Here is a 27,326-nt window from a genome sequence, read left to right on the forward strand (position 1 = left end):
TTGGGGGCCAAGAGGACTTGTGTTTTGCAAATTTACTGCTCTATAGTACACTCTAGCTTGGATTACGAATGTATAGTGTGTGGGTCAGCGAGACCATCATACCTTAAACAATTGGAGGCAATACATAATTTAGGTTTGCATCTTTGCATTGGTGCAAACAGGATGTCACCCATAAACTGTCTTTATGTAGAAAGCAATGAACCATCACTCATGGACAGAAGACCCGTGCTCATATGTTCATACATTCTAAATGTCCGTTCTGTGCCGAAATATTTGTTACCCCATCGCTGCAAAGTTCCCATCTAGAACACTTTAACAACAAACTGCGATCTACCAGGCCGCTGCTCTTGTGATTTGAAAAGATGTGCCAAAACCTAGGCGTACTAGACACATTACCTAGCATTGCTCGAAGACGAGAGCCACTGCCTCCATGGTATTATTTTCATACAATCTGTGATTTCACACAATTCTGTAAAAAGACAAGCTCCACAACAACAGATACATAATACTAGAATTTCTTGCACTCGAGGAAAAGTACAGCACTTTCACACCTCTTATACAGGTAGTTCAAAAACAGATGTTTACTTTCACAGTGTGCATCCATCTTCACTGCTGAATGTTACGTCATCTGTGTAGCCGTAGAAAAAAATAGTAAATGAGATCCTCGCAAACAGTACTGTTTACACAGGCTCGCTAAGTGTGCTTACAGCCCTAGCAATGCAATCACTCCGCTGCTTGGTGACATCGTACACAACATTACAACAGCCATAGCTCAAGGACAAAACATAAAACTTTGCTGGGTTTTATGTTTTGTTATCAATGCATGTCCACTCAAAAGGCAATGAAAGAGCAGATTTTTGCACTGCTCAAGCGTATGGCAAGCAAATTAAAAAATTAAGTATGTCATATAAAGACTGCATGAACTTAGTACATAGTAAAGAAAAAATGGCAGTCGCTTGGAACAGCGAAATAGAAAGCAAAAATAAATAAATAACAGAAAAAAATGGGCTCTGGCAGGGCATGTAATGCGAAGGCAAGATAGCCGCTGGTCCTTAATGGTAACGGAATGGATTCCAAGTGAAGGCAAGCTTAGCAGGGGGCGGTGCAAAGTTAGGTGGAAGTATGGGATTAAGAAGTTTTCGGGGATACAGTGGCCGCAGCTGGCAAAGGGTGGTTAATTGGAGAGATGTGGGAGAGGCCTTTGCCCAGAAGTGGGCGTAGTCAGGCTGATGATGATGATGATGATGACACATGGTAGTTTTAGGTGAATGGAAATCATGTGTGCACCAGGAAAGTTTCAAGGAAATCATTATCTATCATCTCCGTATAGGCCACAAACACCTTGCTTACAACTTTCTGCTGACGAAACAAGACAAACCAGTGTATACACGTGGAGATGAACTTACAGTAAATCACATTTTGTTAATAATGGATGGAATTTTTGCAGACATAACAAATATGGACAAGAAAGATGAGACACACAGGCACCTGTGTGTGTCCCCTTTCTTGTCCCTGTTTGTTATATTTGGAAAATTTCCATCCATTATGAACAATCAACTCGCTTATATGCAGTGATGCTGAACCACATTTCGTTTTCATGTGTGAAACTCTAAAAGCTAAGGAAGAAGTGATTTTCTCAGTTTTATAATCAATACATCCCTTTTTACCCAGCGCTCCTTCAGGTGATAATGCAGTTGTGGACATGCCTTTTGTTTTTAGATTTTAACAGAAGCAGGTTTTGTTCAGAAATTTAAATAATGACCCAGTGCTTTGCCTGATGCACTTCAGCCATTTTTTTATTCCTGAGAAAGAGGCTGAGGTTTTATTTGATTGGTGTGGAGCCTCGAGATTCTTTCCCAGTCAAGGATGGCCGCTGAGGTTACCTCACCATCGTTAAAAGCTTTTACCCATTTCTAAAATTTCTTCTTTGTTAGCATGAAGCAGTATTCAAGTCCTCTACATCTCGCATGATTTTCACATTTCTATCAAATTCCCCAGAAAACGTTTCCTATACCTTGAGCTTGGTGCATGATGGCCTTAGTTTTCTATGCTCCATAATACGCAACACAACACACCGCACGGTAAGCAAGCAAATAATAACGCCATTCTCTGTGCATATTCATCATCTTATGTCCTGAAAACAAACAAAACAGGTTTTCCAAGGCAGTTTTGAGAATTTCCTGATGATGTAATGAGGGCATACCAGGTAACGACTAATCAATGGAGGACATCCTCAGGATGATGCTTCTTGAGGATGCAGTTGTCTCTTCTGCACCCAGAATGGTCAGGAAGTCGAAGCAACTTGCATGTCATATTGCTGAGCTACCTTTTTGCCAGTGTTAACAAGCCAGTCCTAATTGACTACATGATCCGTTTATAAACAGGACGCACGTTTGTTATGCTTTAGGCATCTCAGGTGAATGTTTGTAAATGCTCATTACATCAATTAAAATACTGCCGCCAATATTTGCAGTGTTTGTTCGTTTTTCAAATCTGCCGCGACACCACCTTATCGCTTTGTTTGCGACGCAAGACGCGACTAGATTTATCTCGATTGATCGCAGCCAGGCAAAGCTGATTCTACGTTGTTTCGGAATGTTCTAGTAACTTTGCGCCCTTTATCTCGAATGTTCGCTATCAGCTTTAAATTGAGCACGGCCGACAGCGGCGGGCATTCTGTTCGACGACCGCCGAGCACGCTTGTCGCTTCGCCGCCGCCGAGTGATTCAGTCCATTTTGGGTGCAAGTCAGCCCAATAAACAGTTCCTTTAGAAGACCCTTTCGTCCGTCTTCATCGCTGCTTCGACTGCCGTCACCACTACGTGACATCTGGTGGAGGTGCGGGGTTACTTCCATGTTCCGGACGCCCCCTTCAAGTCGTGAACCCAGCCCTAAGCGCTTCACACCCGAGGACGAACCAGCAGCTCAGCGAGCCAGCCGACGTCTCCAGGGAGAGGAGCCTGAGTTCGGGAAACTGCCGGACCGCACCAGACAGCGAAAAGACGCTGCTACCAGCACTGCAACCTCGCCAAAGATGTCGACACCGATCATACTGCAGCAGCCGCGGGTGCCGCCAACTTTCAATGGATCCCTAGGCGAAGACCCTGAAGAATGGTTGGACCAATTTGAGCGCGTGGCGTCATTCAACAAGTGGGATGATGCGGCAAAGATTGGACACGTTTTTTTCTCATTGGATGGCTCCGCACGCACTTGGTACGAAAACTACGAGTCGTCCCTTACGACATGCGAGCTATTCAAGAGAGAACTATTGAAGGTATTCACCAGTGTCGTGAGGAAAGAAAGAGCCGAACGACTCCTCGAGTCCAGGATCCAGCTTCCGAATGAGCCCGTCCGCAGTTACGTCGAGGAGATGAAGCGCCTATTTCGCCGCGCCGATCCCGGGATGACCGAGGAAAAGAAAGTTCAGTTTTTAATGCGCGGCGTAAAAGAACAACTCTTTGCAAGCCTCGTCCGCCAGCCGCCAAATACAGTCGAGGAGTTTATGCAAGAAGCCTGCACGATTGAGAATACCCTCGACGTTCGAGCTCGGCAGTACAATCGCCCTTCCTCTGCCTGTGCAATCCGTTCGGACATGCCGGCCACCACCAGCGACAGCTTGCGGGAAGTTATCCGCGAAATCGTCCGAGAGGAGCTACGCCGATTACTGCCATCTTCCCCACAGCCACAAGCAGCGACTCTGATGGATGTGGTACGGGAAGAAGTGCAACAGGCACTTGGCACCCCGACGGCCACAGAACCCCAGGCCATGACCTACGCCGCTGCAGTAAGTACTGCTCAGCCCCAGCGACAACCCCCACGTCCTCCCCGAGATGAGCCAATCGTTCCACAACGCCGCCTCCCAGCCCCCGCCCGCCCAGCCTATGACCGACGCTCAAGCCCCAGGAAATGCGACGCCTGGAGGACTTCCGACAACCGGCCGTTGTGCTTCTATTAGGCCGGCCATATTCTTCGTCACTGCCCGTACCGACGTATCGGTCTTCGAGGATTTGCCGTTAACGCCCCACGACCACGCTTCAGACAACGTCCGCACGAAATCGACGAGTACCTGCGTCGAGAAGAGTACACGCCGAACCGCTTTTTGCACTCACCATCGCCGTCAACCTCGCGCTTTGCGTCACCACGCCGCAGCTACGCAGCCGCGGTACGAGGAAGGTCGCCCAGCCCCCATAGGGGAAACTAAAGGCAGCAACCTCTGGAGGTGAGGTTGCTCACGAGCTAAACGCCGAAGATCCTCCACCGACCACGCCCCATGAAGACGCTGCACCCGCGACGCCGCATGAAGAACCGACACTCGCTGCACCGACGCCGCACACAATGAGAACCTCGACCACGACGCAAGCTACCTTGAAATCGACGCCGCCACCCAGAGGAGCTTCGACCACACGCCCAACCCGTGACTCGCATACGCGACGAAGCCGTGACCCGACGCCGAGAGCGACATGCAATGCAAGAGCCAGGACCTCCGACCTAGAAGTGACTATCGACGGCCGGAAAGTTACCGCTCTAGTCGACACAGGAGCCGATTACTCGGTGATGAATGGAACATTCGCAGCGCAGCTCAGAAAAGTCACAACGGCTTGGGACGGCCCACAAATTCGCACCGCTGGGGGCCACCTCATTACGCCATCAGGACGATGCACAGCGCGAGTGACTGTCAAAGGACATACCTATCCTGCCACCTTTGTTGTGCTACCGCAATGCTCCCGCGAAGTGATCTTGGGTATGGATTTCCTTAATGAGCATCAGGCGATCATCGACCTGCGATCCAAGCTGATCACGCTTTCGACGGACGAAGCCATCGCTTCGATGAAAACTCGGGAAAATCACGTTGCCCTAAGTGTCCTGGAGGAAGAAGTGAGCGCCCCACCCCGTTCAAGTGTTATCGTGACCGTAGGCGCCACGAAAGCCATAAACACTGAAGCCATCATCGAGGGGAACATGCAGTTGCTACTAGACCGAGGAATCAGCATCGCAAGAGGCATCGCACATTTCCGCAATGGCCAGGCCGAAGTACTGCTGACTAACTTCAGCGAAGAATACCGGCATATTAACAGAGGAACGACAATTGCTTTCTACGACGAAATATCTGACGTACGAGATTCCTTCGCTTTCTCCGACCCCTCCGCAGAAGATCCGCCTGACCAAGGGAACTCGCCCACTTTCGACATCAATCCAGCCCTGCACCGGAACAGACAAGACCAGATCTGCAATCTGCTTCAAAACTACAGTGAGTGCTTTTCGACGACAGACGCCAATTGCCAAGCATCGCATTATAACGGATCAAAACGTCCGACCTCTCCGTCAAAGCCCCTACCGTGTGTCTCCGCGAGAACGACAAGCCATCCGGGACCAAGTCGAAGAAATGCTTCGCGACGACTTCATCCAGCCTTCAAACAGCCCATGGGCGGCACCGGTTGTTCTAGTGAGAAAGAAAGACGGCGCACTTCGATTCTGCGTGGATTACCGCCGCTTGAACAACATAACAAAGAAGGACGTCTACCCCCTCCCCCGCATCGACGACACACTGGACCGCCTCTGCAACGCCAAATATTTCTCATCGATCGACCTCAAGAGCGGCTACTGGCAAATTGAGGTCGACGAAAGAGATCGCGAGAAGACAGCATTCATAACTCCGGATGGGCTGTTTGAGTTCAAGGTGATGCCATTTGGTCTCTGTTCCGCACCAGCGACGTTTCAGCGAGTAATGGATACAGTGCTGGCAGGCCTGAAGTGGCAGATTTGTCTGGTATATTTAGATGACGTCGTTGTCTTCGCCTCGAACTTTGAAGAGCACCTCAAAAGACTTCGAACAGTACTAGACGCAATCAAGTCGTCTGGCCTAACCTTGAAAGCAGAGAAATGCCACTTTGCCTACGAAGAGCTGCTGTTTCTAGGCCACATCGTTAGCAAGGAAGGAGTACGCCCAGACCCGCAGAAAACAGCTGCTATTGAACAGTTTCAACTGCCGGCCGATAAGAAAGCAGTGCGCAGATTTCTCGGACTATGCGCATATTACCGACGATTTATGAAAAACTTTTCGCGCATCGCCGAGCCCCTGACCCAACTGACGAAGGCAGACGTGCCGTTTAGATGGGAAGCGCCACAAGCAGAAGCCTTCAAGGAACTTCAGCGTCGTTTACAGTCCCCACCGATCCTTGCGCATTTTGATGAAAACGCCGATACTGAAGTTCATACCGACGCAAGCAGCGTGGGACTAGGCGCCGTTCTCGTTCAAAAAACTGACGGGCTGGAGAAGGTCATCGCATATGCTAGCCGTTCCCTTTCCAAGGCCGAGGCTAACTATTCGACCACTGAGAAGGAGTGCCTTGCCATCATCTGGGCTACGTCGAAATTCCGCCCCTACCTCTACGGACGGCCGTTCAAGGTGGTCAGCGACCACCACGCGCTCTGCTGGCTTGCCAATTTGAAGGATCCCTCTGGCCGACTCGCTCGATGGAGTCTGCGTCTCCAGGAGTTTGACGTCACCGTCGTTTACAAGTCCGGACGCAAGCACACTGACGCCGATTGCCTCTCACGAGCCCCTGTAGATGCACCGCCGCTGGACGACGATGAGGACGCCTTCCTGGGACCCATCAGCGCAAGCTCTTTTGCTCAGCAGCAACGCTCTGACCCCAACCTAAAAGGCCTCATCGAGTACCTGGAAGGCAAGGTTTCTTCACCCCCCGCTTCATTCAAGTGAGGACTGTCTTCTTTCTGTGTGCAGAATGAGGTCCTTGTGAAGAAGAACTTTACAGCGAACAAAACAGCCTACCTCCTTGTTGTACCTACTTGTCTCCGCGAAGAAGTTCTACAGGCTTCACACGACGAGCTGACAGCTGGACATCTCGGGTTTACTCGCGCCCTCCGCCGCATTCAAGACAAGTATTACTGGCCCCGACTGTCTGCCGATGTCGCACACTATGTGAAAACATGCCGAGATTGTCAGCGACGAAAGACTCCTCCCACACGACCAGCAGGATTTCTGAACCCCATTGAACCTCCCTCAAGACCCTTTCAGCAGATTGGCATGGACTTGCTTGGCCCTTTTCCAACGTCAACATCTGGAAATAAGTGGATCATCATAGCGACCGACTACCTGACCCGCTACGCTGAGGCGAAAGCCCTACCGAACGGAACAGCAGCAGAAGTGGCCAAATTTTTCGTGGAGTGCATTCTTCTTCGACACGGCGCCCCCGATGTGCTCATCACGGACAGAGGAACAGCATTTACGGCGGAACTCACTCAAGCCATCCTGCGCTACAGCCAAACCAGCCACCGGAGGACAACTGCATACCATCCGCAGACCAACGGACTGACCGAGCGCCTGAACAAAACCATCGCCGATATGCTCGCTATGTATGTCGATGCCGAACATAAAACCTGGGATGTCATCCTGCCTTACGTCGTCTTCGCCTACAACACCGCAGTGCAGGAGACCACCCAGATGACGCCTTTTAGGCTCGTCCATGGCAGGGATGCCACGACCACGCTAGACGCCATGCTGCCCAACGTTACAGAAGAGAACGTCGACGTTGCCGCCTACCTTCAACGCGCAGAAGAAGCTCGAAGGCTTGCCCGATTATGGATCAAAGATCAGCAGCGGTCCGACGCCAGACGCTACAACCTACGAAGACGCAATGCGGAATACAAGCCAGGAGACCAAGTCTGGGTGTGGACGCCCATTCGCCGCCGTGGATTGAGTGAAAAGCTTTCGCGCCGCTATTTCGGCCCGTACAAGGTTCTTCGTCGGTTGGGTGAACTGGATTATGAAGTCATCTCTGACGCAATGACTGCATCCCAGCGACGCCGCGTACGACCAGAAGTTGTCCATGTAGTCCGTCTGAAGCCGTATTATGCGCGCTAAAGGCCGCTGCATTTCCATGCTCTATTTTCGCAAGATCCGTTTTTTTTCCCTTACTAGTCGCATTACTTGTTTTAATGCATCGGGTCGATGCTTCTTTGAGAGGGGAGTAATGCCGCCAATATTTGCAGTGTTTGTTCGTTTTTCAAATCTGCCGTGACACCACCTTATCGCTTTGTTTGCGACGCAAGACGCGACTAGATTTATCTCGATTGATCGCAGCCAGGCAAAGCTGATTCCACGTTGTTCCGGAATGTTCTAGTAACTTTGCGCCCTTTATCTCGAATGTTCGCTATCAGCTTTAAATTGAGCAAGGCCGACAGCGGCGGGCATTCTGTTCGACGACCGCCGAGCACGCTTGTCGCTTCGCCGCCGCCGAGTGATTCAGTCCATTTTGGGTGCAAGTCAGCCCAATAAACAGTTCTTTTAGAAGACCCTTTCGTCCGTCTTCATCGCTGCTTCGACTGCCGTCACCACTACGTGACAATACCCTGTGATGCCCAGGCATTGAAAATGTCAAATAAAGGTTTACAATTTATCACTAATGGTCCCTTCACTGTAGATACGTGAAAAGCTGGGTGTTTTAGTTTCTGATAATTTTGTTGATTTCCAAATGTCTAAAGATGATAAAACTCGGGGCAAGTATGTGGGTGCTTGCAGTAAAAAAAGAAGAGTTCAAAAACTGTCAATGCAGCATTATGACCACAGTAATCTATGGTAGTTTTGCTATCAAGGTAAGCATTTGCATGAATCTATGTCTCGACAGGCCTCCTGTGTATTAGGAAGCTGACACTGTGACATTGGTTTGATGAGTATGTTTGAGAAGATTGTGTTGAAGTTATGTTACCAATTCAGGTAGTTCTGCAACAAATAATAAATTACTGTTATTGCAGGGTCAAAGCTGGTATGGTGGTAATTTACGAAGGCAGCTGTAATCCTGTGCGTTCGCTGGATGTTGCACTGGCTGAAAAGATAAATTGGTGATAAGATGTGTCTTTCGCTTTCTCTGCCTTAGGCAAGTAGCCAAAGTTTGTGAGACTGGCGAGAAGAAAGTGCAGTTGATCTGAGAAGAGTGCAACGTAAAGCGCCTTGCACAGTTAATTTGTTTCTGCTCAAGCACTGTATACCAGATGCTCACTCCTCTGGTGACTACTTAAATGCGTGGCTTTGAAGACTTACTGGGGCTGCCATCTTTGTGTGTGCACTACAAAGAGCCCGGGCGTGTTTTCCTTCTTGTAATGATAACACGACCTGTGTCCACTTCAGGACAAAGGCCTGTGCCACTGCCTGCTCTGCCTTTGCTCTGCCCATTTCTTCTTCTTCTCGAGGATGTCATAGATTCTGACCCATCTCAACGTTACACCTCCTTTCCACATGGCTTGCTGTGCGGATCATTTCAACCCATTTTGTAGATGTCCCAATTTTCCGCCTCATAGGGGAGATATGCCACTCACAGGGTGGCAATAGCTCCGGCTGCAGCAAGGTGGCATTCTGAATCTTTAGGGGTATTTCATGACGCCAGAGTCGTTTTGTGGGCAAGTTTACGAAGTGCCCTTGCAGCGTCATCTCTTGTCAGTGGAGTGCAGGACCAGACAAGCTGCACTGTCTGCAAGGCCATTACTGGCACTGTGACTGAAATACTCTATGAACAGGGGAATTGACTCAGAGTATCGGATGAGAGAGGAGCGAAGGTTGTGCCAATATCGGGTTATCTATCACTTTGTGTGTGGTGAATTTGCATTCTAGTGGCAAGGAATTCTTTTCTGCAACTAAGTAAGGAGCACACAATATGTCTTTCACTTCTGATCTGTTTCAGAGCGTATTTAAGCCTCGTTTTCATTGTAACTACATTGCATAGCTTATTTGGGTTTGTTATCTGTTATAGTATTGTAAGGGGGTGAGCATAGAAGCGAATGCCGGAACGGGTCACCGACGTGCCCTAATGAGGGCGCGGGAAGAGCGCCCCGTAAAACGACAGTACACGTTGCTGGTGGGAGTCAGACTGGCCCCTCTCCTTGAAAAGCGGGGGAGCGTTTATTATCTTTTTCCTCTCCCTTTTTTCCCCGTGCAGCTGGGTGCCGCTGAGAAGGTGCCTGCGGTGTCCTTGGCGTCTGCTGCCTTGGGGAATCGTCACACCCCTCCCTTTGTTATGAAGCCTGCTGCACGGCACTGGGGACGAGCCGTGTCTTGTTTATGCCTCTACAGTCCGTAGTAGATAACAGGCTTCCGGACCCGGGTAGTCTGACGAAGCTGGGGGTGCAAAGGGGCCACACTTGACTGCTTTTGCCGTGCCGAGGCTGTTGTAGACGGCTCGGTGCTTAATGAGCAGCGAGGTGGTGACAGCTGTTCTGTGTCTGTTGTCGCTGCTAGTGCAGGAAGAGGCTCCTCGCCGTCTGAGAGAACGCCGGGCGTCCTTCGCGGTCGCACGTGGTCCGCGTGCCTGTTCCACAGCGTTCCGTCTTCGAGTTCTATTTGAAGCGACAAAGAACTTGTGGGATGGCGAACCGTTCCGGCAATCCAAGCTGGGCCTGGTCGGAAGTTTCTAACAAAGACTGGCTCGCCGGGCAGAGGCAAACAGCTCTTGCGTGCGTTACTGTCGCAGCGCATCTTTTGCTTCAATTGCTTGAAGTCCGCATGCGCCCTTAGGCCGGGGTGCATTCGCTGAATGGGCGTTTGCAGCTGCCTGCCCATGAGGAGCTCAGCGGGAGGGGACCCAGTAAACGCGTGCGGCGTTGTTCTGTAGGAAAGCAGGATCCTGTCGATGTTTGTTTGGAAATCTCCAGGCGCCGCCTTCTTGAGTTTCCCCTTAATTGTTTGCACGACGCATTCCGCTGCTCCGTTTGATGCTGGGTGGTATGGTGGTATCAGGATTCGCCGAATGCCGTTCTTGCTCAAGAAATCAGCGTACTTCTCGTTGGTGAATGCGGTGCCGTTGTCGGAGACAATGATGTCTGGAATGCCATGCGTGGAAAATATGGTTCGCAGGCATCGAATTGTGGCGTTCGCTGAAGGTGCATGAACGGGAACCACCTCTACCCATTTAGAGTAGGCATCGACTAGGACGAAAAAGTAGTGTCCTTGAAATGGACCACAAAAAGTTGACATGCAGTCTAGACCATGGTTTCTTCGGAAACGGCCACGAATTAGACTGTGCTTTCTGTCCCATTCTCTGGTGTTCTTGACAGATTTTGCAAAGTTGCACTTTCTGTGCAATGCTGCTGTCAAGTCCTTCCCACCAAATATGGCTCCGTGCAAGTGCTTTCATCTTTTCCACACCTGGGTGAGTGTCATGAAGGAGATCAAGAACTTCTGCTTGTAGTTCTTTAGGAACGATGACTCGTGTTCCTCGCAGGACGCAGTTCTCATGAACGCTAAACTCTGTACGGTTCTTCTGAAATAGTGTCCAATCACTTCCTCTTGGCAGCTCTTCACCATTAAGGAGCGCCAGTCGTAGGCGTGACATAACAGGTTCATGATCTGTAGCCTTGGCGATGGCGGATGGTGAAAGAAGTCGAGGATATGCACTTTCAACCATGAAGATATCAGCAGGCTTGGGTACTGTGCCTGGCTCTGTAGGAAGCGGTAGTCGGCTCAGCGCGTCGGCGTTGCTGATGCTGGTGCCAGGGCAGTACACAAGCGTGTACTTGTACGTTGACAGGGTAATTGCCCAGCGTATCATTCTCGGTGATGATCTGTCGGGAATAGGCTTGTCCTGTCCGAGAAGTCCCAGAAGTGGCTTGTGATCAGGCACCACTTCAAAATCTTGGTCCCAGAGATACTTATGAAACTTCGATACGCCGAAAGTTAAGGCAAGGGCTTCTTTGTCCAGCTGACTGTAATTCTTTTCTGCTGGAAGAAGGCTTCTCGATGCAAAGGCAATGGGACGTTCCCCTGTTTCATCTCGGTGTGTGAGAACAGCTCCGATTCCGTACGGTGAAGAGTCGCAGCTGGGAATGATTTGCTTGGAAGAATCGAAATGATGCAGTACTGGCGCAGAAGTCAGGAGAATTTTACTTTCTCTGAAAGCTTGTTCCTCTACGCTTGTCCACTTCCAAGGAGTTTCTTTTGTAAGTAGCAGATTCAAGGGCCGGAGAACTGTCGAAAGGTTAGGCAGAAAACGCCTGTAAAAATTAATGAGTCCAAGGTAGCTTTGAAGTTGCTTGACGTCCTTGGGACATGGAGCATTCACGACAGCTTCTATTTTCTTTGGTGTTGGCCTCAGTCCGTCCGCGTTTATGACATGGCCCAGGTACTCAACTTCTGTCGCTAGAAATGAACACTTCTCTAGCTTGAGCTTGAGGCCTGCTTCCTGTAGACGCTGTAGTACACTGGCTACGTTGCTCAAGTGATCTGCATCGTCCAATCCCGTTACCAAGATGTCATCAAAGTACACGGTGACATGGCGCATATCTTGTAGCAAATTTTCCATTTCTCTCTGGAATATGGCCGGCGCTGAAGCTACTCCGAAAGGTAGTCTGGTGTACTGGAAGAGGCCCTGAGCCATATTGATGGTCACTAGCTTCTGTGAGCTCGTGTCAAGTTCTGCCTGCTGGTAAGCGTCTTTCAGGTCCAGCCTCGTAAACTTTTTGCCACCTGAAAATTTCGCCCATAGGTCCTCGACTCGCGGCACAGGATATTTTTCCAGCACTATGGCATCGTTAATTGTGACCTTGAAGTCGCCACATATGCGCATGCGGCCATCTTGCTTGAGCACAGGAACAATTGGGGCTGCCCACTCAGACGTTCTGACGGGTGTAAGTACCCCTTCTCGTTGCATTCTTTGCAATTCTGCAACTTTGTCTTGCAATGCAAAAGGAATCGTTCGTGGTTTGAAGAATTTTGGAGGTGAATCTTCCTTGACAACAATTTTGGCTTTCACACCTTTGAATGTTCCTAGTCCGTCCGAAAATACTTCTTTGTAGCAAGTAAGCAGCTCGTCAACGCTCGCAAGTGAGTCAACGGATCTGACGTCATTTAGGTCGAGCTGAAGCGCACTGATCCAGTTTCATCCGAGAAGGGTTGGACACTGGTCCGGAGCTACAAACAAAGGCAGTGTTGCCTCTCTTCGTCCGAACTGGACTGAAACGGTAACGTTGCCCCTAACGGCTGTCAGTCTTCCGCAAGTACATTTGCATGCCTGTGCATATAAAACTAAAAAAAGAAACAGATTTCTCTCTTCTAATAATGGGTAAAATGTTACAAAGTGAAATTTGAGCCTGTTTTGTTGGGGAATTTAAGAGTTATTTTCTCGTACTTCTGTACATCGCTTACTTGTGGGTTGCTTGTAGCCACTTGCTGAGCTCTTCGCGAGTTGGGAGATGTGTTTGCCGGCACTCCTCCTCCCAGTATTCTGCATTTCTTCATCTCATAAGTTCCTTGCAGCACTGTGGAAGCTAGATCTTAGCCAGCCAACGTGTTCCTTGTCTGCTTGCAGCGTGTGCAGATATGGTTGCGCAAGAGTAAAATAGACGCTGTCTATCTATCAAACACTGAAGGAACTTTAGCCAATTCTAGAATAGTGTATGCATGGCTGTGCACAATGTGTGGAAATATAGGGGACCAGCCTTCTGCCCCGCGCACTCCCACACGGCGGATGCAGTGTTTCCGCTCGCTAACCACACAGGGGTTCGTGCTCGAGAGAACAGAGGGAGGGACGATAAAGCGTTAACACTCATATGCTATTTAGTACACTTGCAAATAATACACTGAGCGGGTCAGCTACTTACAGAACATCAACGAGGCATTCCTCGGAAATAGAAGGCTACGTAAGAAGGGCTTCCGACTTACCGGCTAGGGCAGGGGCGCGACTTCGGAGGTATTGTTGGTGAACGATTGCATGCGCTGACCGTGGCGGCCGGGTTTTCCCGTGCGCGCCGCATTCTTGGGGCAAAGCCATCCCCGAGCATTTGCTGGGGAAGGTGCCGAGAGCGCGTGTTTGCTGCGCTCACTTCACTGCCTGGAACCAAAAGTACAGCGGCAAGGCACGACTGATCTCCGTTTGCCTGCCGCGGAAGGTGACGAGAGCGTGCGGCTGCAACCGCTCGTGACGCTGGCCAGATCCCAAAGAGAATCTCACCTCTATGCTCTCACCGGCTTCGTGGAGTTCCGCATAGCCTTCGAGGTGGTGCTCCCATCGCTGCTTTCACTTCCTACATGAGGGAGACTTCCCTCCTCGCCCAGCTGGTGCTGTCGTGACGCACGATGGTGAGTCGAAATAGAGGGGAAACAGGTTCTCCACATCCCTCTCTCCTTAAATGTTGGTCTATGGTTGAACTCATCCATGTATGCCACCGACGAAGTGTCCATGAGCGTTGCGGGGGCGACTGCAAGACATCTCGTGCAGGCAGGGAGTCGGGGTCACCCAATGAGCAGCAAGGTCACCGGGCGCCTGTCCTTGTCCCGCGCCAGGCACCCAAAATTAACGTGTCGGGAGTGTATTGTTCGCACTGATACGCCTGAGTTGGAAGGTAGGGGGGCGCTAGGCCACTGTAAACTGCTCGTTGGAGACCCAGCAGCTTACGATGACTCACGGCCACAAGGCAGCAGGCAGGGACTCGTAAAATGGACAGCAGGCCGGGGTGGTTTCTCTTGAACTCTGCATATTGCTCCTATGATCTCAAGAGGCTTGAATCAAAGGCAATGGAGACCGTGCAAACTGCTCCATTTGGTAAATTGCGGAGCAATGTGAGTGCCAAGCAATTCTATCCGGCACCGTCCAAACGCTCGGTTCATTTGAACGTAGCTGGCTCTATTCGGTTGAAGCACATTCGCGGTTCGCTTTCCGACGTGGTGATGTTTAGGTCACTTAAACTGCATTATTGTATCTGGTTCCACGAAATTCAGCTTTCTTTGACTGAGACTTCTCGGCTCTAGCAAGGTTAATATAAAACAAGCAAACCCGTTTGCGCGTGCTTGTGCCACGGTACGACTCATCATCATCATCAGCGTGACTATGCCCACTGCAGGGCAAAAGCCTCTCCCATGTGTCTCTAATTAACCCTGTCCTTTGCCAGCTGCGCTCGCCCTGTGCCTGCAAACTTCCTAATCTCATTCGTCTAACTAACCTTCTGCTGCCCCCGGTTACGTTTGTGTTCTCTTGGAATCCTCTGCGTTACCCTTAAGGACCAGCGGTTATCTTGCCTTCACATTACATGCCCTGCCCAAGCCCATTTCTTCCTCTTGATTTTGACTAGAATGTCATTAACACACATTTGTTCCCTCACCCACTCTGCCCACTTCCGGTCTCTTAATGACACACCTATCATTTTTCTTTCCATTTCTCACTGCGTTGTCCTAAACTTAAGCTGAATCCTTTTCGTTAGCCTGCATGTTTCTGCTCCGTAGGTAAGTACCGGTAAGAGGCAGCTGTTGTGCACTTTACTCTTGAGGGATATTGGTAAACTGCTATTCATGATCTGAGAGAACCTGCCATATGCGCTCTACCCCATTCTTATCCTTCTAGTTATTTCCCTCTGATGATCCGGATAAGCTGTCAGTACCTGCCCTCGGTAGACCTTTACCACTTCCAGCATCTTGCTGCCAAGTGTGAACTGCTGTTCCTTTGCTAGACTGTTGAACATTACTTTGGTTATCTGCATGTTAGTTTGAAGACCCACTGAAGTGCTCCGTTATTCTAACTCATTGATTATGATTTGCAGTTCATCTCCTGAGTGACTCAGCAAAGCAACGTCATCAGCGAATCACAGATTATTTAGGTATTCTCCATTACTTATCCCCAGCTGTTCCCAATTCAGGCTTCGGAATACCTCCTGTAAACACGCGGTGCAAAGCATTGGCGAGATCGTGTCTCCTTGTCTGCGGCCCTTTCTTATTTGAATTTTATTGCTGACTTTGTGGGGGCTCATCTACACCCTGATTCCGCAATGCCTGTATGACTGCTGAGGTTTCCACTGAGTCAGATGCTTTCTCGTAACCAATGAAGGCTATATATAGGGGTTGGTTATATTCTGCGCATTTCTCTATCACCTGATTGATAGTGTTAATATGATCTATTGTGGAATAATCTTTACGAAAGCCTGCCTGATAGTTTGGTTGATTAAAGTCTAAGGTTGCCCTGACTCTATACGCGATTACCGTATTAAATACTTGTAGGCAACGGACAGTAAGCTTATCGGCCTGTAGTAAGTCCTTAGTGTCCCCTTTCTTTTGAATTACGATATTTGTGCTCTTCCAAGCTTCTGGCATGGTTGATGTCGTAAGGCATTGCGTATACAGGCTAGTTAGTTTTTCTAGCACAATCTCCCCCTCCGTCCTTCAACAGATCTGCTGTTACCTGATCTTCACCAGCTGCTTTTTCCCTTTGCATTGCTCCTAAGGCTTTCTTTACTTCCTCTTTTGTTATTGGCGGGATGACGCATTGACCTCCGCTGTTTTCTCTGTCAGTAACGTTCTGATTACATTGGCTACTGCATAGATTTGTATAGAACACTTCGGCTACTTAAACTGTTTATCCATATTGCTAATGACATTGCCCTCCTTGTCTCTTACCGCATACATCTGAAATTTGCCTTTGCCTAGTTTTCTCTTCACCGCTTTTATGCTACCTGAGTTCTGTAGAGCATGCTCGATTCTCTCCATATTAAGCTTCCTTATGTCGGCTACCTTGTGCTTATTTATGAACTTCGATAGCTCTGCTAGTTCTAGTCTGTCTGTAAGGTTAGATGCCTCCATGCTTTGACATTTCCTAAACAGATCTTTAGTCTCCTGGGGTAGCTTGCCGGTATCCTGTCGAACCGTCCTACCGCCTAATTCTGCTGCGCACCCTCTGATGATAACTGTAAGTTCATTGTGTGAACATTAAGGTCGTCTTCCTCAGTTAAAGCTGAATGTCAGGTCTGGAGTGATATCCTGATTTCCTCTATTTTCCCGCAGGATTTTCGTCATTCATGAATGGCGAAAATCCTGCGCTCCGAGCTGTGGTGATAGATTCGACACCTGCAGAACCGCCTACGCACCTATGCCGCTTCGGTATACCCAGGATAAAATGGTGAACTTTTTCGAACACTTACTCGTCTGGCTGCAAAGAATGCTGACTTTCTGTGGAATTTGAGTGTCCGACATTTGAGTGCCTTGAAGAAAGTGCATGCGTGACGTCAGCACACTGCGCCAAATCAAGTGACCTGTATTGGTAAGTGCAATTTGCCTGAAAACGTGAAAGCTGTGCTAAGCTGCGGTCCAAAGTTATGCGTTCAGCCTAAAGAAGAACCTGTACAAATGCTCTCGATAGTCATGGATGTGGGGGCTGCAGCCAGCCCAGAGCAGCAGGAAAGCTGTATCGCTGTAGGCGTTGAGTGCCTGCGGAAAAGGGGTGCCCCTTGGGCCCCCAAATTTGAAATTATTTCCACTGTAAATTACCTGAAGAGTAAGGATCTTTCACTATTAGTGGGAGATAAGGAGGGCGGCTTTGCCGTGATGCCTAAAGCCCTCTTCCGACAGAAGGCAAGCGAGGCTATGACAAAAACCTTTGTACCGAAGTCTCTGTCCCTAGGCAAGGTGAAGAAAAAGGCTATCGCCTTATGTGAGGAGCTAAATCTGGCCAGCGTTCGTGTTGTCTTTCTTCTCCCTTCGTCCTTGTTTCTTGCGCTGGTACCATATTCCATAATAAAGCGTTTATTATAAGTGTATCGGAAGTGGACCCAGGGTGTAGAGTAGACTTCCAGAATTTATGGGAATAGAGGGGCTTTAATAACTTCTAGGGGCACCATGAAGTGACAGTGGCACGGTCACTGACCAAGTCTTAAGAAGTATAGACATTTTGGAACCGCATATGGGTTCCTTGTTCACTGAGACAAGGAATCGTTGTCACTTATATAGCCAGCATGTGACGCAAAGAGCGTGCGTAAACAGCAGGCATAGTCCCTTCTGTCCGGTTCATTATAGTTGGCATCGACTGAATGATTGATTGTAGTAGCTGCCCGGATGATGCATTCTTTTCCTTGGCTACAATAGTGGCATTGTCCCAATCAATCTTGTGAGTATATTCATGTGCATGCGTGGCAATGGTGTTCGTCATGTGACTGACTTCTGACATTGCGTTTGTGCTCCTTGAGCCGCCTTGAAAACTTTCCTGTTTAGCCAATGTATACTTGATGGCATCAGCGCATGGTATCTTGTACACGACACCTGGGAACGAGTCATTCAGCAACCTGTCTTTAATGTTCTTGAGCTGGTTCTGGAGCTTTTGGTTGGGATGTGGGCGATGCGATGCACATGCCGTATTTCGAAAATGTGCGCGATAGTGCTTCGCTGATTCCTTAGACATAAGGGGTGGCACCATGCGATTTTTAGAATGGAAACCATTTTTGTCATGCACCTCTGAACGTAGGAGTGGCAGAACCATCATTTAAAATCAAAAAGCGAATGAATTGTTCAAGAATTTGACTGCAAATGAAATGGGGTAAAACGAAAGCGTGATGCTCCATTTATAACCAGTGAATGCACTGAAATGTCATTTCAGGTCATTCACTGCCTCACTTTTTTGTGTGCATTAGCCTTCTGAGTGCCGCTTTATAAAACTATGTGCCATCTGACCCGCCTGCAGATTTCTGTATGCAAGCCTGCATGCCACGGAACCTGCACACTCAGAGCTGGCATTTGGAGGCTTCCAGTTTACTTCTGAACAAGGGCAGTTTGTTTATTTCTTCAGATACAGTAGGGTCAGTTTAAGGCCTATTTAGCAGTAATGCAAGAAGAGAAATGAAAATGGAGTGGCACACCACAATAAAATACAGTCAGGCAAAGACAAATGAAATTGCTTATTGTAAACCATTCGGTGTCGGTGACGCAAACACTTAAGTTTCAGCCCTAAGTGCTTGTTCTGGCAGCTTGTTTGGGTCTCGTGATGTTGACAGGGGAAATGAATACTTGAAACAATCGTTCAAATGGCTTTATCTGCTTCATGGTCCTAGCCATTCTACTTTAAAGGTGCCAGAACTACACGCACACACACGCATGAGTGAAGAGAAAGGGACAGAGCACCACTCACAACTGGTTTAATTTGCAGAAACCACATACATGCATATATATACAGTCTGCCAGCGCCTGCGCAAGGAACATATTCATGCATCAAGTTGTACACTATAAGCATCGCCGGAAAAATTTGCGTGGTTTAGCTCTGGTTAAACCTGGAGTGACGTGATAGCTACAGCTGGCTGAGTGGAACTTGCTTAGGTGAATTGCAAATTCAGTCTTTCGCCGCTCCGTTTTGCTGGGAGTTCCTTCATCTTCGTCGCACTTGACACGGCGCATGCGCACAGCTGTGGCAGCTTGGTTTTGGCGACGCACCGTGCCGCCGGCAGCACCAGCTGCTCCGCACCACATGGCTGGTCACGTGACCAACCAGGTGATGAACCACGTGATCAGCTACGGCGCCGCGCCCCCAGCAGCTGCTTCGCGCCACGTGACAGTGTGGCGGTGCAGCCACGAAGTGGCCGCACTGCCACCGCCACGCTGAAGGCTCGAAATGCTACTGTAATGTAGCTATCGCTACAAAAGCTGCTTTTCCGTACAATGATCGGTTACCAGCTAGCCCAACAAGAAGTTCTCATAGCCCTAGACTAATGTTTATTTTGTGTCACATGTAACACAATTTCATCGTTGTCTGCGTACAAAAGATTGCTGATGGCGTTTCCACAGTTCGGCCCTGGACAAGGAGCGGAAGCACAAGGTGGCCATCAAGAAGCTGTCGCGGCCATTCCAGTCGGCCATCCATGCCAAGCGCACCTACCGGGAGCTGCGCCTGCTCAAGCACATGGACCACGAAAATGTGAGTAATGCTGTGGGCTGCCTTCTTCACAGTTGTCACCACCAGAAGCCGGGTTGCAGGTTGTTCTCTCCCATTAGCTCAGTATTGTTGCACTTGCAGCTGTCCTTTTAAGTGCCTCCTTTGACCATGTCTTACTTGCCTTGGGATGCTTTCTGCTACTCTCGCCAGATTTTTTTTCCTGGTTCAAATGTGCTGTCCCCTACAGCTCCGTCATGTAAAGTCTGGGATCTCTGGTGTGCCAAATGTGCCGTCTGCTAGATAAGTACACACGCTGATTTCCACTGCATTGCTGCCATTTACAAACTCTCCTTCCTTCCCTCCTCTTTGATAAATGCACACCCTGTGTCCAATGCCTTGCTGCAAACTGCCCTCCCTTCCATCCTCTTTGATAGGTGTGCACCCTGTTTCCACTGCCTTGCCTTCCATCCCCTTTGACAGGTGCACACCCTCTTTCCACTGCCTTGCTACCATTCAGCAACTGCCCTCCCTTCCATCTTCTTTGATGGGTGCACAACCTGTTTCCACAACCTTGCTGCCATTCAGCAACTACCCTCCCTTCCATCCCCTTTGATAGGTGCACACCCGCTTTCCTCTGCCTTGCTACCATTTAGCAACTGCCCTCCTTTTAATCCTCTTTCAACTGCCTTGCTGCCATTTAGCAACTGCCCTCCCTTCCATCCTCTTTGGTGCACACCCAGTTTCCACCACCTTGCTACCATTTAGCAACTGCCCTCCCTTCCATCCCCTTTGATAGGTGCACACCCGCTTTCCACTGCCTTGCTACCATTTAGCAACTGCCCTCCTTTTAATCCTCTTTGCTGGGTGCACACCCTCTTTCAACTGCCTTGCTACTATTTAGCAATAGCTTTCCCTTCCATCCTCCTTGATAAGTGCACTCCCTGTTTCCACTGCCATTCAGCAACTGCTCTCTCTTCCATCCTCTGATGGGTGCACACCCTCTTTCCACCACTGCCTTGCTACCATTTAGCAACTGCCCTCCCTTCCATCCTTTTTGATTGGTGCACACCCTGTTTCCACTGCCTTGCTGCCATTCAGCAACTGCCCTCCCTTCCATCCTCTTTGATAAGTGCACTCCCTGTTTCCACTGCCATTCAGCAACTGCTCTCTCTTCCATCCTCTGATGGGTGCACACCCACTTTCCACCACTGCCTTGCTACCATTTAGCAACTGCCCTCCCTTCCATCCTCTTTGATAAGTGCACTCCCTGTTTCCTCTGCCATTCAGCAACTGCTCTCTCTTCCATCCTCTGATGGGTGCACACCCTCTTTCCACTGCCTTGCTACCATTTATCAACTGTCCTCCCTTCCATCCTCTTTGATTGGTGCACACCCTCTTTCCACTGCCTTGCTACCATTCAGCAACTGCCCTCCCTTCCATCCTCTTTGATAAGTGCACTCCCTGTTTCCACTGCCATTCAGCAACTGCTCTCTCTTCCATCCTCTGATGGGTGCACACCCTCTTTCCACTGCCTTGCTACCATTTAGCAACTGCCCTCCCTTCCATTCCCTTTGATAGGTGCACACCCGCTTTCCACTGCCTTGCTACCATTTATCAACTGCCCTCCTTTTAATCCTCTTTGCTGGGTGCACACCCTCTTTCAACTGCCTTGCTACTATTTAGCAATAGCCCTCCCTTCCATCCTCTTTGATAAGTGCACTCCCTGTTTCCACTGCCATTCAGCAACTGCTCTCTCTTCCATCCTCTGATGGGTGCATACCCTCTTTCCACCACTGCCTTGCTACCATTTAGCAACTGCCCTCCCCTCCATCCTCTTTGATTGGTGCACACCCTGTTTCCATTGCCTTGCTACCATTCAGCAACTGCCCTTACTTCCATCCTCTTTGATAAGTGCATTCCCTGTTTCCACTGCCATTCAGCAACTGCTCTCTCTTCCATCCTCTGATGGGTGCACACCCTCTTTCCACCACTGCCTTGCTACCATTTAGCAACTGCCCTCCCTTCCATCCTCTTTGATAAGTGCACTCCCTGTTTCCACTGCCATTCAGCAACTGCTCTCTCTTCCATCCTCTGATGGGTGCACACCCTCTTTCCACTGCCTTGCTACCATTTAGCAACTGCCCTCCCTTCCATCCTCTTTGATTGGTGCACACCGTTTCCACTGCCTTGCTACCATTCAGCAACTGCCCTCCCTTCCATCCTCTTTGATAAGTGCACTCCTTGTTTCCACTGCCATTAAGCAACTGCTCTCTCTTCCATCCTCTGATGGGTGCACACCCTCTTTCCACCACTGCCTTGCTACAATTTAGCAACTGCCCTCCCTTCCATCCTCTTTGATAAGTGCACTCCCTGTTTCCACGGCCATTCAGCAACTGCTCTCTCTTCCATCCTCTGATTCGTGCACACCGTTTCCACTGCCTTGCTGCCATTCAGCAACTGCCCTCCCTTCCATCTTTGATTGGTGCACACCCTCTTTCCACTGCCTTGCTACCAGTCAGCAACTGCTCTCCCTTCCATCCTCTTTGATAAGTGCACTCCCTGTTTCCACTGCCATTCAGCAACTGCTCTCTCCTCTGATGGGAGCACACCCTCTTTCCACTGCCTTGCTACTATTTAGCAACTGCCCTCCCTTCTATCCTTTTTGATAGGTGCACACCGTTTCCACTGCCATTCAGCAACTGCTCTCTCTTCCATCCTCTGATGGGTGCACACCCTCTTTCCACTGCCTTGCTACCATTTAGCAACTGTCCTCCCTTCCATACTCTTTGATTGGTGCACACTCTCTTTCCACTGCCTTGCTACCATTTAGCAACTGCCCTCCCTTCTATCATCTTTGATAGGTGCACACCCTCTTTCCACTGCCTAGCTACCATTTAGCAACTGCCCTCACTTCCATCCTCTTTGATTGGTGCACAGCCTGTTTCCACTGCCTTGCTACCATTTAGCAACTGCCCTCCCTTCCATCCTCTTTGATAAGTGCACTCCCTGTTTCCACTGCCATTCAGCAACTGCTCTCTCTTCCATCCTCTGATTGGTGCACACCCTCTTTCCACCACTGCCTTGCTACCATTTAGCAACTGCCCTCCCTTCCATCCTCTTTGATTGGTGCACACCGTTTCCACTGCCTTGCTGCCATTCAGCAACTGCCCTCTCTTCCATCCTCTTTGATAAGTGCATTCCCTGTTTCCACTGCCATTCAGCAACTGCTCTCTCTTCCATCCTCTGATGGGTGCACACCCTCTTTCCACCACTGCCTTGCTACCATTTAGCAACTGCCCTCCCTTCCATCCTCTTTGATAAGTGCACTCCCTGTTTCCACTGCCATTCAGCAACTGCTCTCTCTTCCATCCTCTGATGGGTGCACACCCTCTTTCCACTGCCTTGCTACCATTTAGCAACTGCCCTCCCTTCCATCCTCTTTGATTGGTGCACACCGTTTCCACTGCCTTGCTACCATTCAGCAACTGCCCTCCCTTCCATCCTCTTTGATAAGTGCACTCCTTGTTTCCACTGCCATTAAGCAACTGCTCTCTCTTCCATCCTCTGATGGGTGCACACCCTCTTTCCACCACTGCCTTGCTACAATTTAGCGACTGCCCTCCCTTCCATCCTCTTTGATAAGTGCACTCCCTGTTTCCACTGCCATTCAGCAACTGCTCTCTCTTCCATCCTCTGATTGGTGCACACCGTTTCCACTGCCTTGCTGCCATTCAGCAACTGCCCTCCCTTCCATCTTTGATTGGTGCACACCCTCTTTCCACTGCCTTGCTACCAGTCAGCAACTGCTCTCCCTTCCATCCTCTTTGATAAGTGCACTCCCTGTTTCCACTGCCATTCAGCAACTGTTCTCTCCTCTGATGGGAGCACACCCTCTTTCCACTGCCTTGCTACCATTTAGCAACTGCCCTCCCATCTATCCTTTTTGATAGGTGCACACCGTTTCCACTGCCATTCAGCAACTGCTCTCTCTTCCATCCTCTGATGGGTGCACACCCTCTTTCCACTGCCTTGCTACCATTTAGCAACTGTCCTCCCTTCCATACTCTTTGATTGGTGCACACTCTTTCCACTGCCTTGCTACCATTTAGCAACTGCCCTCCCTTCTATCATCTTTGATAGGTGCACACCCTCTTTCCACTGCCTTGCTACCTTTTAGCAACTGCCCTCCCTTCCATCCTCTTTGATTGGTGCACACCTTGTTTCCACTGCCTTGCTACCATTAGCAACTGTCCTCCCTTCCATCCTCTTTGATAAGTGCACTCCCTGTTTCCACTGCCATTCAGCAACTGCTCTTCCATCCTCTGGTGGGTGCACACCCTCTTTCCACCACTGCCTTGATACCATTTAGCAACTGCCCTCCTTTTAATCCTCTTTGCTGGGTGCACACCCTCTTTCAACTGCCTTGCTGCCATTTAGCAATAGCCCTCCCTTCCATCCTCTTTGATAAGTGCACTCCCTGTTTCCACTGCCATTCAGCTACTGCTCTCTCTTCCATCCTCTGATGGGTGCACACCTTCTTTCCACCACTGCACCCCGCATGGGGGGCGTCTGCAGCTTGCAGGCGTCGGTGAGTGGCGACACCGCAGGTTTCCGAGCATCCGCAGGGACATCCCCACTAGGGACGATGGTGAAGAGTGCATCGCCACGGACCCGAGCCCGCGTCTAGCCGTGCGTGGCATCGCCGTGTCCCGGGAAAAGGGAATCCTGGTGGTTGAGCCGATGCTGAGCGTTTGGACCTTTAAGGCCCATCGGCGGAGGCAACACACCGCTTTGGCCCCAGCTTCCTGTAGACGGCACTTCCGGCCTGACCCGACCGGGGGAAATCGGCAGTCGCTTTTTCCTATCCTCCCCTCTATCTTTCACTTTCGTACCCCTTTCTCACAACTCTCCTGTCTCCTACTCACTTCTAGTTCCTTTTTTCCTGGTGGCGAGGGTTGACCTTGTGTGGCCGACCACCCTGAGTTGCGCTATATTGGGTTATAGTTGGGGTGTACAGCTGGCGAGGGTAGGACTTTTTTGCAAGTTCCTGTCCCGTCCCCAAGTTGGGCTCCATGGTGGGTGGCTGGCACCGTAGCCGAAAAACACACTTATCCTATGGCAAACCTTCTCTCAGCAACTGATCGCCCTCACAAGAGAGGGTGGACCGAGGTAACTCAAAATTTCATGACAAAAAAGAAACAAAGTTTTCCTAAGTCTCATGTGATTCATAGTGAACAAAGTGACAAATCTGCTAGAATAATCTCCCCATTCATTGTAGAAAAATGTTTGACGGGTGCCTTGGGCTTTGGCTTCAAGGTTACAAAAATGGCCAGTGGAGATCTCTTACTGGAACTCTGAAATAGCATCCAACACTCAAAGCTTTCCAACATTGTGTCCATGGGTGACATCCCTGTATCCATCCATATCTGCCCACCGATCCCTCAATACAGTCCGGGGTGTAATTTCAGAGTGATTTTCTGCACCTCACTGAACAGGAAATCAAAGAAGGGCTTGCTGAACAAAACGTTGTTGATGTCCACAGGATAAAAATAAGAAAAGAAGGCAAAGTAATACCAATAAAGCACATAGTCTTGACATTTGCACATAGTACTCTCCCAGACTCAATTGAAGTGGGTTATCTAAAAATAAACCTGGGACCCTACATTCCTAACCCTCGACGATGCTTTAACTGTCAAAGGTTCGGCCACTGCTCAGGGAGTGACCGCGGTCGTAAAACTTGCGCAAAATGGGCTTCAAAAGATCACTATTCTGATGACTGCGACGGTGCCCCACGTTGCACAAACTGTGAAGGACACCATGCTGCATACTCCAGGGCGTGTCCGTCCTGGAAGAAAGGAAAAGCAATAATCGCACTCAAAACTACTCAAAACATTTCGTTCAAAGAAGCAAGAAGCCGATGCACACAAACAAGCACATTCTCCTTCACAGCCAAGACAAACTTTGCCGAGGTGGTGCGAGGGCGCGGCGCACCACAACAGGCTTCGGCACCTGCCCAGGCCACTCACAGTGAGCCTGTGGTGGGGCCATCCGCGCCCCCAGGTGGAGAAGGTAACACTACCCCGCCAACCCAAAAAGAGGCCTCGCAGACCCCTGTGTCCGTGGCCCCCAAGACCTCCTCCCACAGGTCGAGGTCCTACTCTAATGTCCACGTGCCCTCCACATGGTCTTCCAGCGCCTCTGCAGAGGCGGTGGACACGGCCCAGGGCAGCCCCGTGCCATCCATGTCGGATTGTCGGCAGAGCTCTCTGGATCGGTCAAAAAAAGACAGGCCCCGAATGAAAGGGCCACAAATAACTCAATCTAGTTTTAACTACATAGGAAAACAAAATTAAGATGGCTTTCATAATGCGATGGAACTGTAGAGGACTTATGAATAACTACAGTGACATAAAAGATATCCTAGGAGCACACGCTCCTGTTGCGTTATGTCTACAAGAGACAAATTTAGGGCCTCAAAACAATAATTTTCTTAAGAATTATGCTGTTTTTCGCCGCGACCGAGAACAGGCGAGCAGGCTGTCAGGAGGTGTGGCAATTATAATCAAAAACAGTGTCCCGGCTAGTGAGCTTAAACTAAAAACAAGACTTGAAGCAGTAGTAGCCACTCTGCTTGCACATAAAACGATTACAGTGTGCTCTGTATATATTGAGCCACAGTTGAAATTAACACTCCTTGACTTAGAGGGCCTTTTAAATCAGCTACCAGAGCCATACCTGGTAGTTTGCGACATTAATGCACATTCTCGTTTTTGGGGAAGCGAGAAAACGGATGCTAGAGGGCAGCTCATCGAGGATTTTATTCTATCCACTAATGTCTGTTTGCTGAACTCGGGTAAACCCACATACTGTTCCCCATCCTCAGGAAGAATGAGTGTTTTAGATTTTTCTGTTAGTTCACCATCTGTTTTTAGCGATTTTAACTGGAATGTTTTAGACAATCCATATGGAAGCGATCATCTCTCTGTTTTAATAGGTCTCAGCACAATAGCCAAACGGGCGAGTTGGTGGTACATATTGGTGGCAAACAGCGCAACGACGCGGACAGAGTGGAAGAAAATACAGGACAAGCGCTGACTCACAACTGAAATTTATTTAAGGAAAGCAGTACATTTTATAGACAAACTTATCAGCTAGTACCTAGACAAAACCCAAGTTTCTACGTGGCATCGAGGTATGCAACCTCACTGTCATATAATGAAATAGATGGCTGATTGACACATAACCTTGTTTTTTTCTTCATGTGATATGCTTCCATAATCTCACGTGTTAATCGGGACGGGTGTTTGTAGAGGATATCACAGTAAGGCAATGAAGGAAAACAAGATTGGCAGTCTCGAACATGGTCAACTAGATGATTAGATTTGTTAGCTTCCAGATTATTTGCATGCTCTTTCAAACGTGTATTGATGCAACGCCCCGTCTGCCCGATATATATTTGTCCGCATGACATTGGGATTTTGTACACAACCTCTTCTGCGCATGGTACATACATTGTTTCGTGCTTAACCCCACAAGTTGTTTCAGATTCTTTTCGTTGTTCAGCCTTTCTTTCCAAAACAGCACAAACCCTTTTAAGTTTCTTGGGTGCTGAAAAAACCACCCCTACGCCATACCTTTTTGCCACATTTTTAAGATTATGTGACATACGGTGTACGTATGGGAGAATGGCAAACTTTTTCC

The 27,326-nt window shown here is 49.3% G+C and overlaps 1 protein-coding gene across 15 annotated transcripts in view; it reads left to right on the forward strand.

Moving 5' to 3' along the window:
* p38b (p38b MAP kinase) overlaps window positions 1–27,326 on the forward strand; it is a 210,742-nt gene that overhangs the window by 13,375 nt on the left and 170,041 nt on the right. For all 15 annotated transcript variants that reach the window (XM_077639063.1, XM_077639062.1, XM_077639064.1 and 12 more), the window contains exon 2: window positions 19,538–19,667. In XM_077639063.1, the coding sequence (XP_077495189.1) occupies window positions 19,538–19,667 (130 nt within the window). The remainder of the gene's footprint in view (window positions 1–19,537; window positions 19,668–27,326) is intronic.

The sequence above is a fragment of the Amblyomma americanum genome, chromosome 10, assembly GCF_052857255.1.
Source record: "Amblyomma americanum isolate KBUSLIRL-KWMA chromosome 10, ASM5285725v1, whole genome shotgun sequence".
Classification (NCBI taxonomy): domain Eukaryota; kingdom Metazoa; phylum Arthropoda; class Arachnida; order Ixodida; family Ixodidae; genus Amblyomma; species Amblyomma americanum.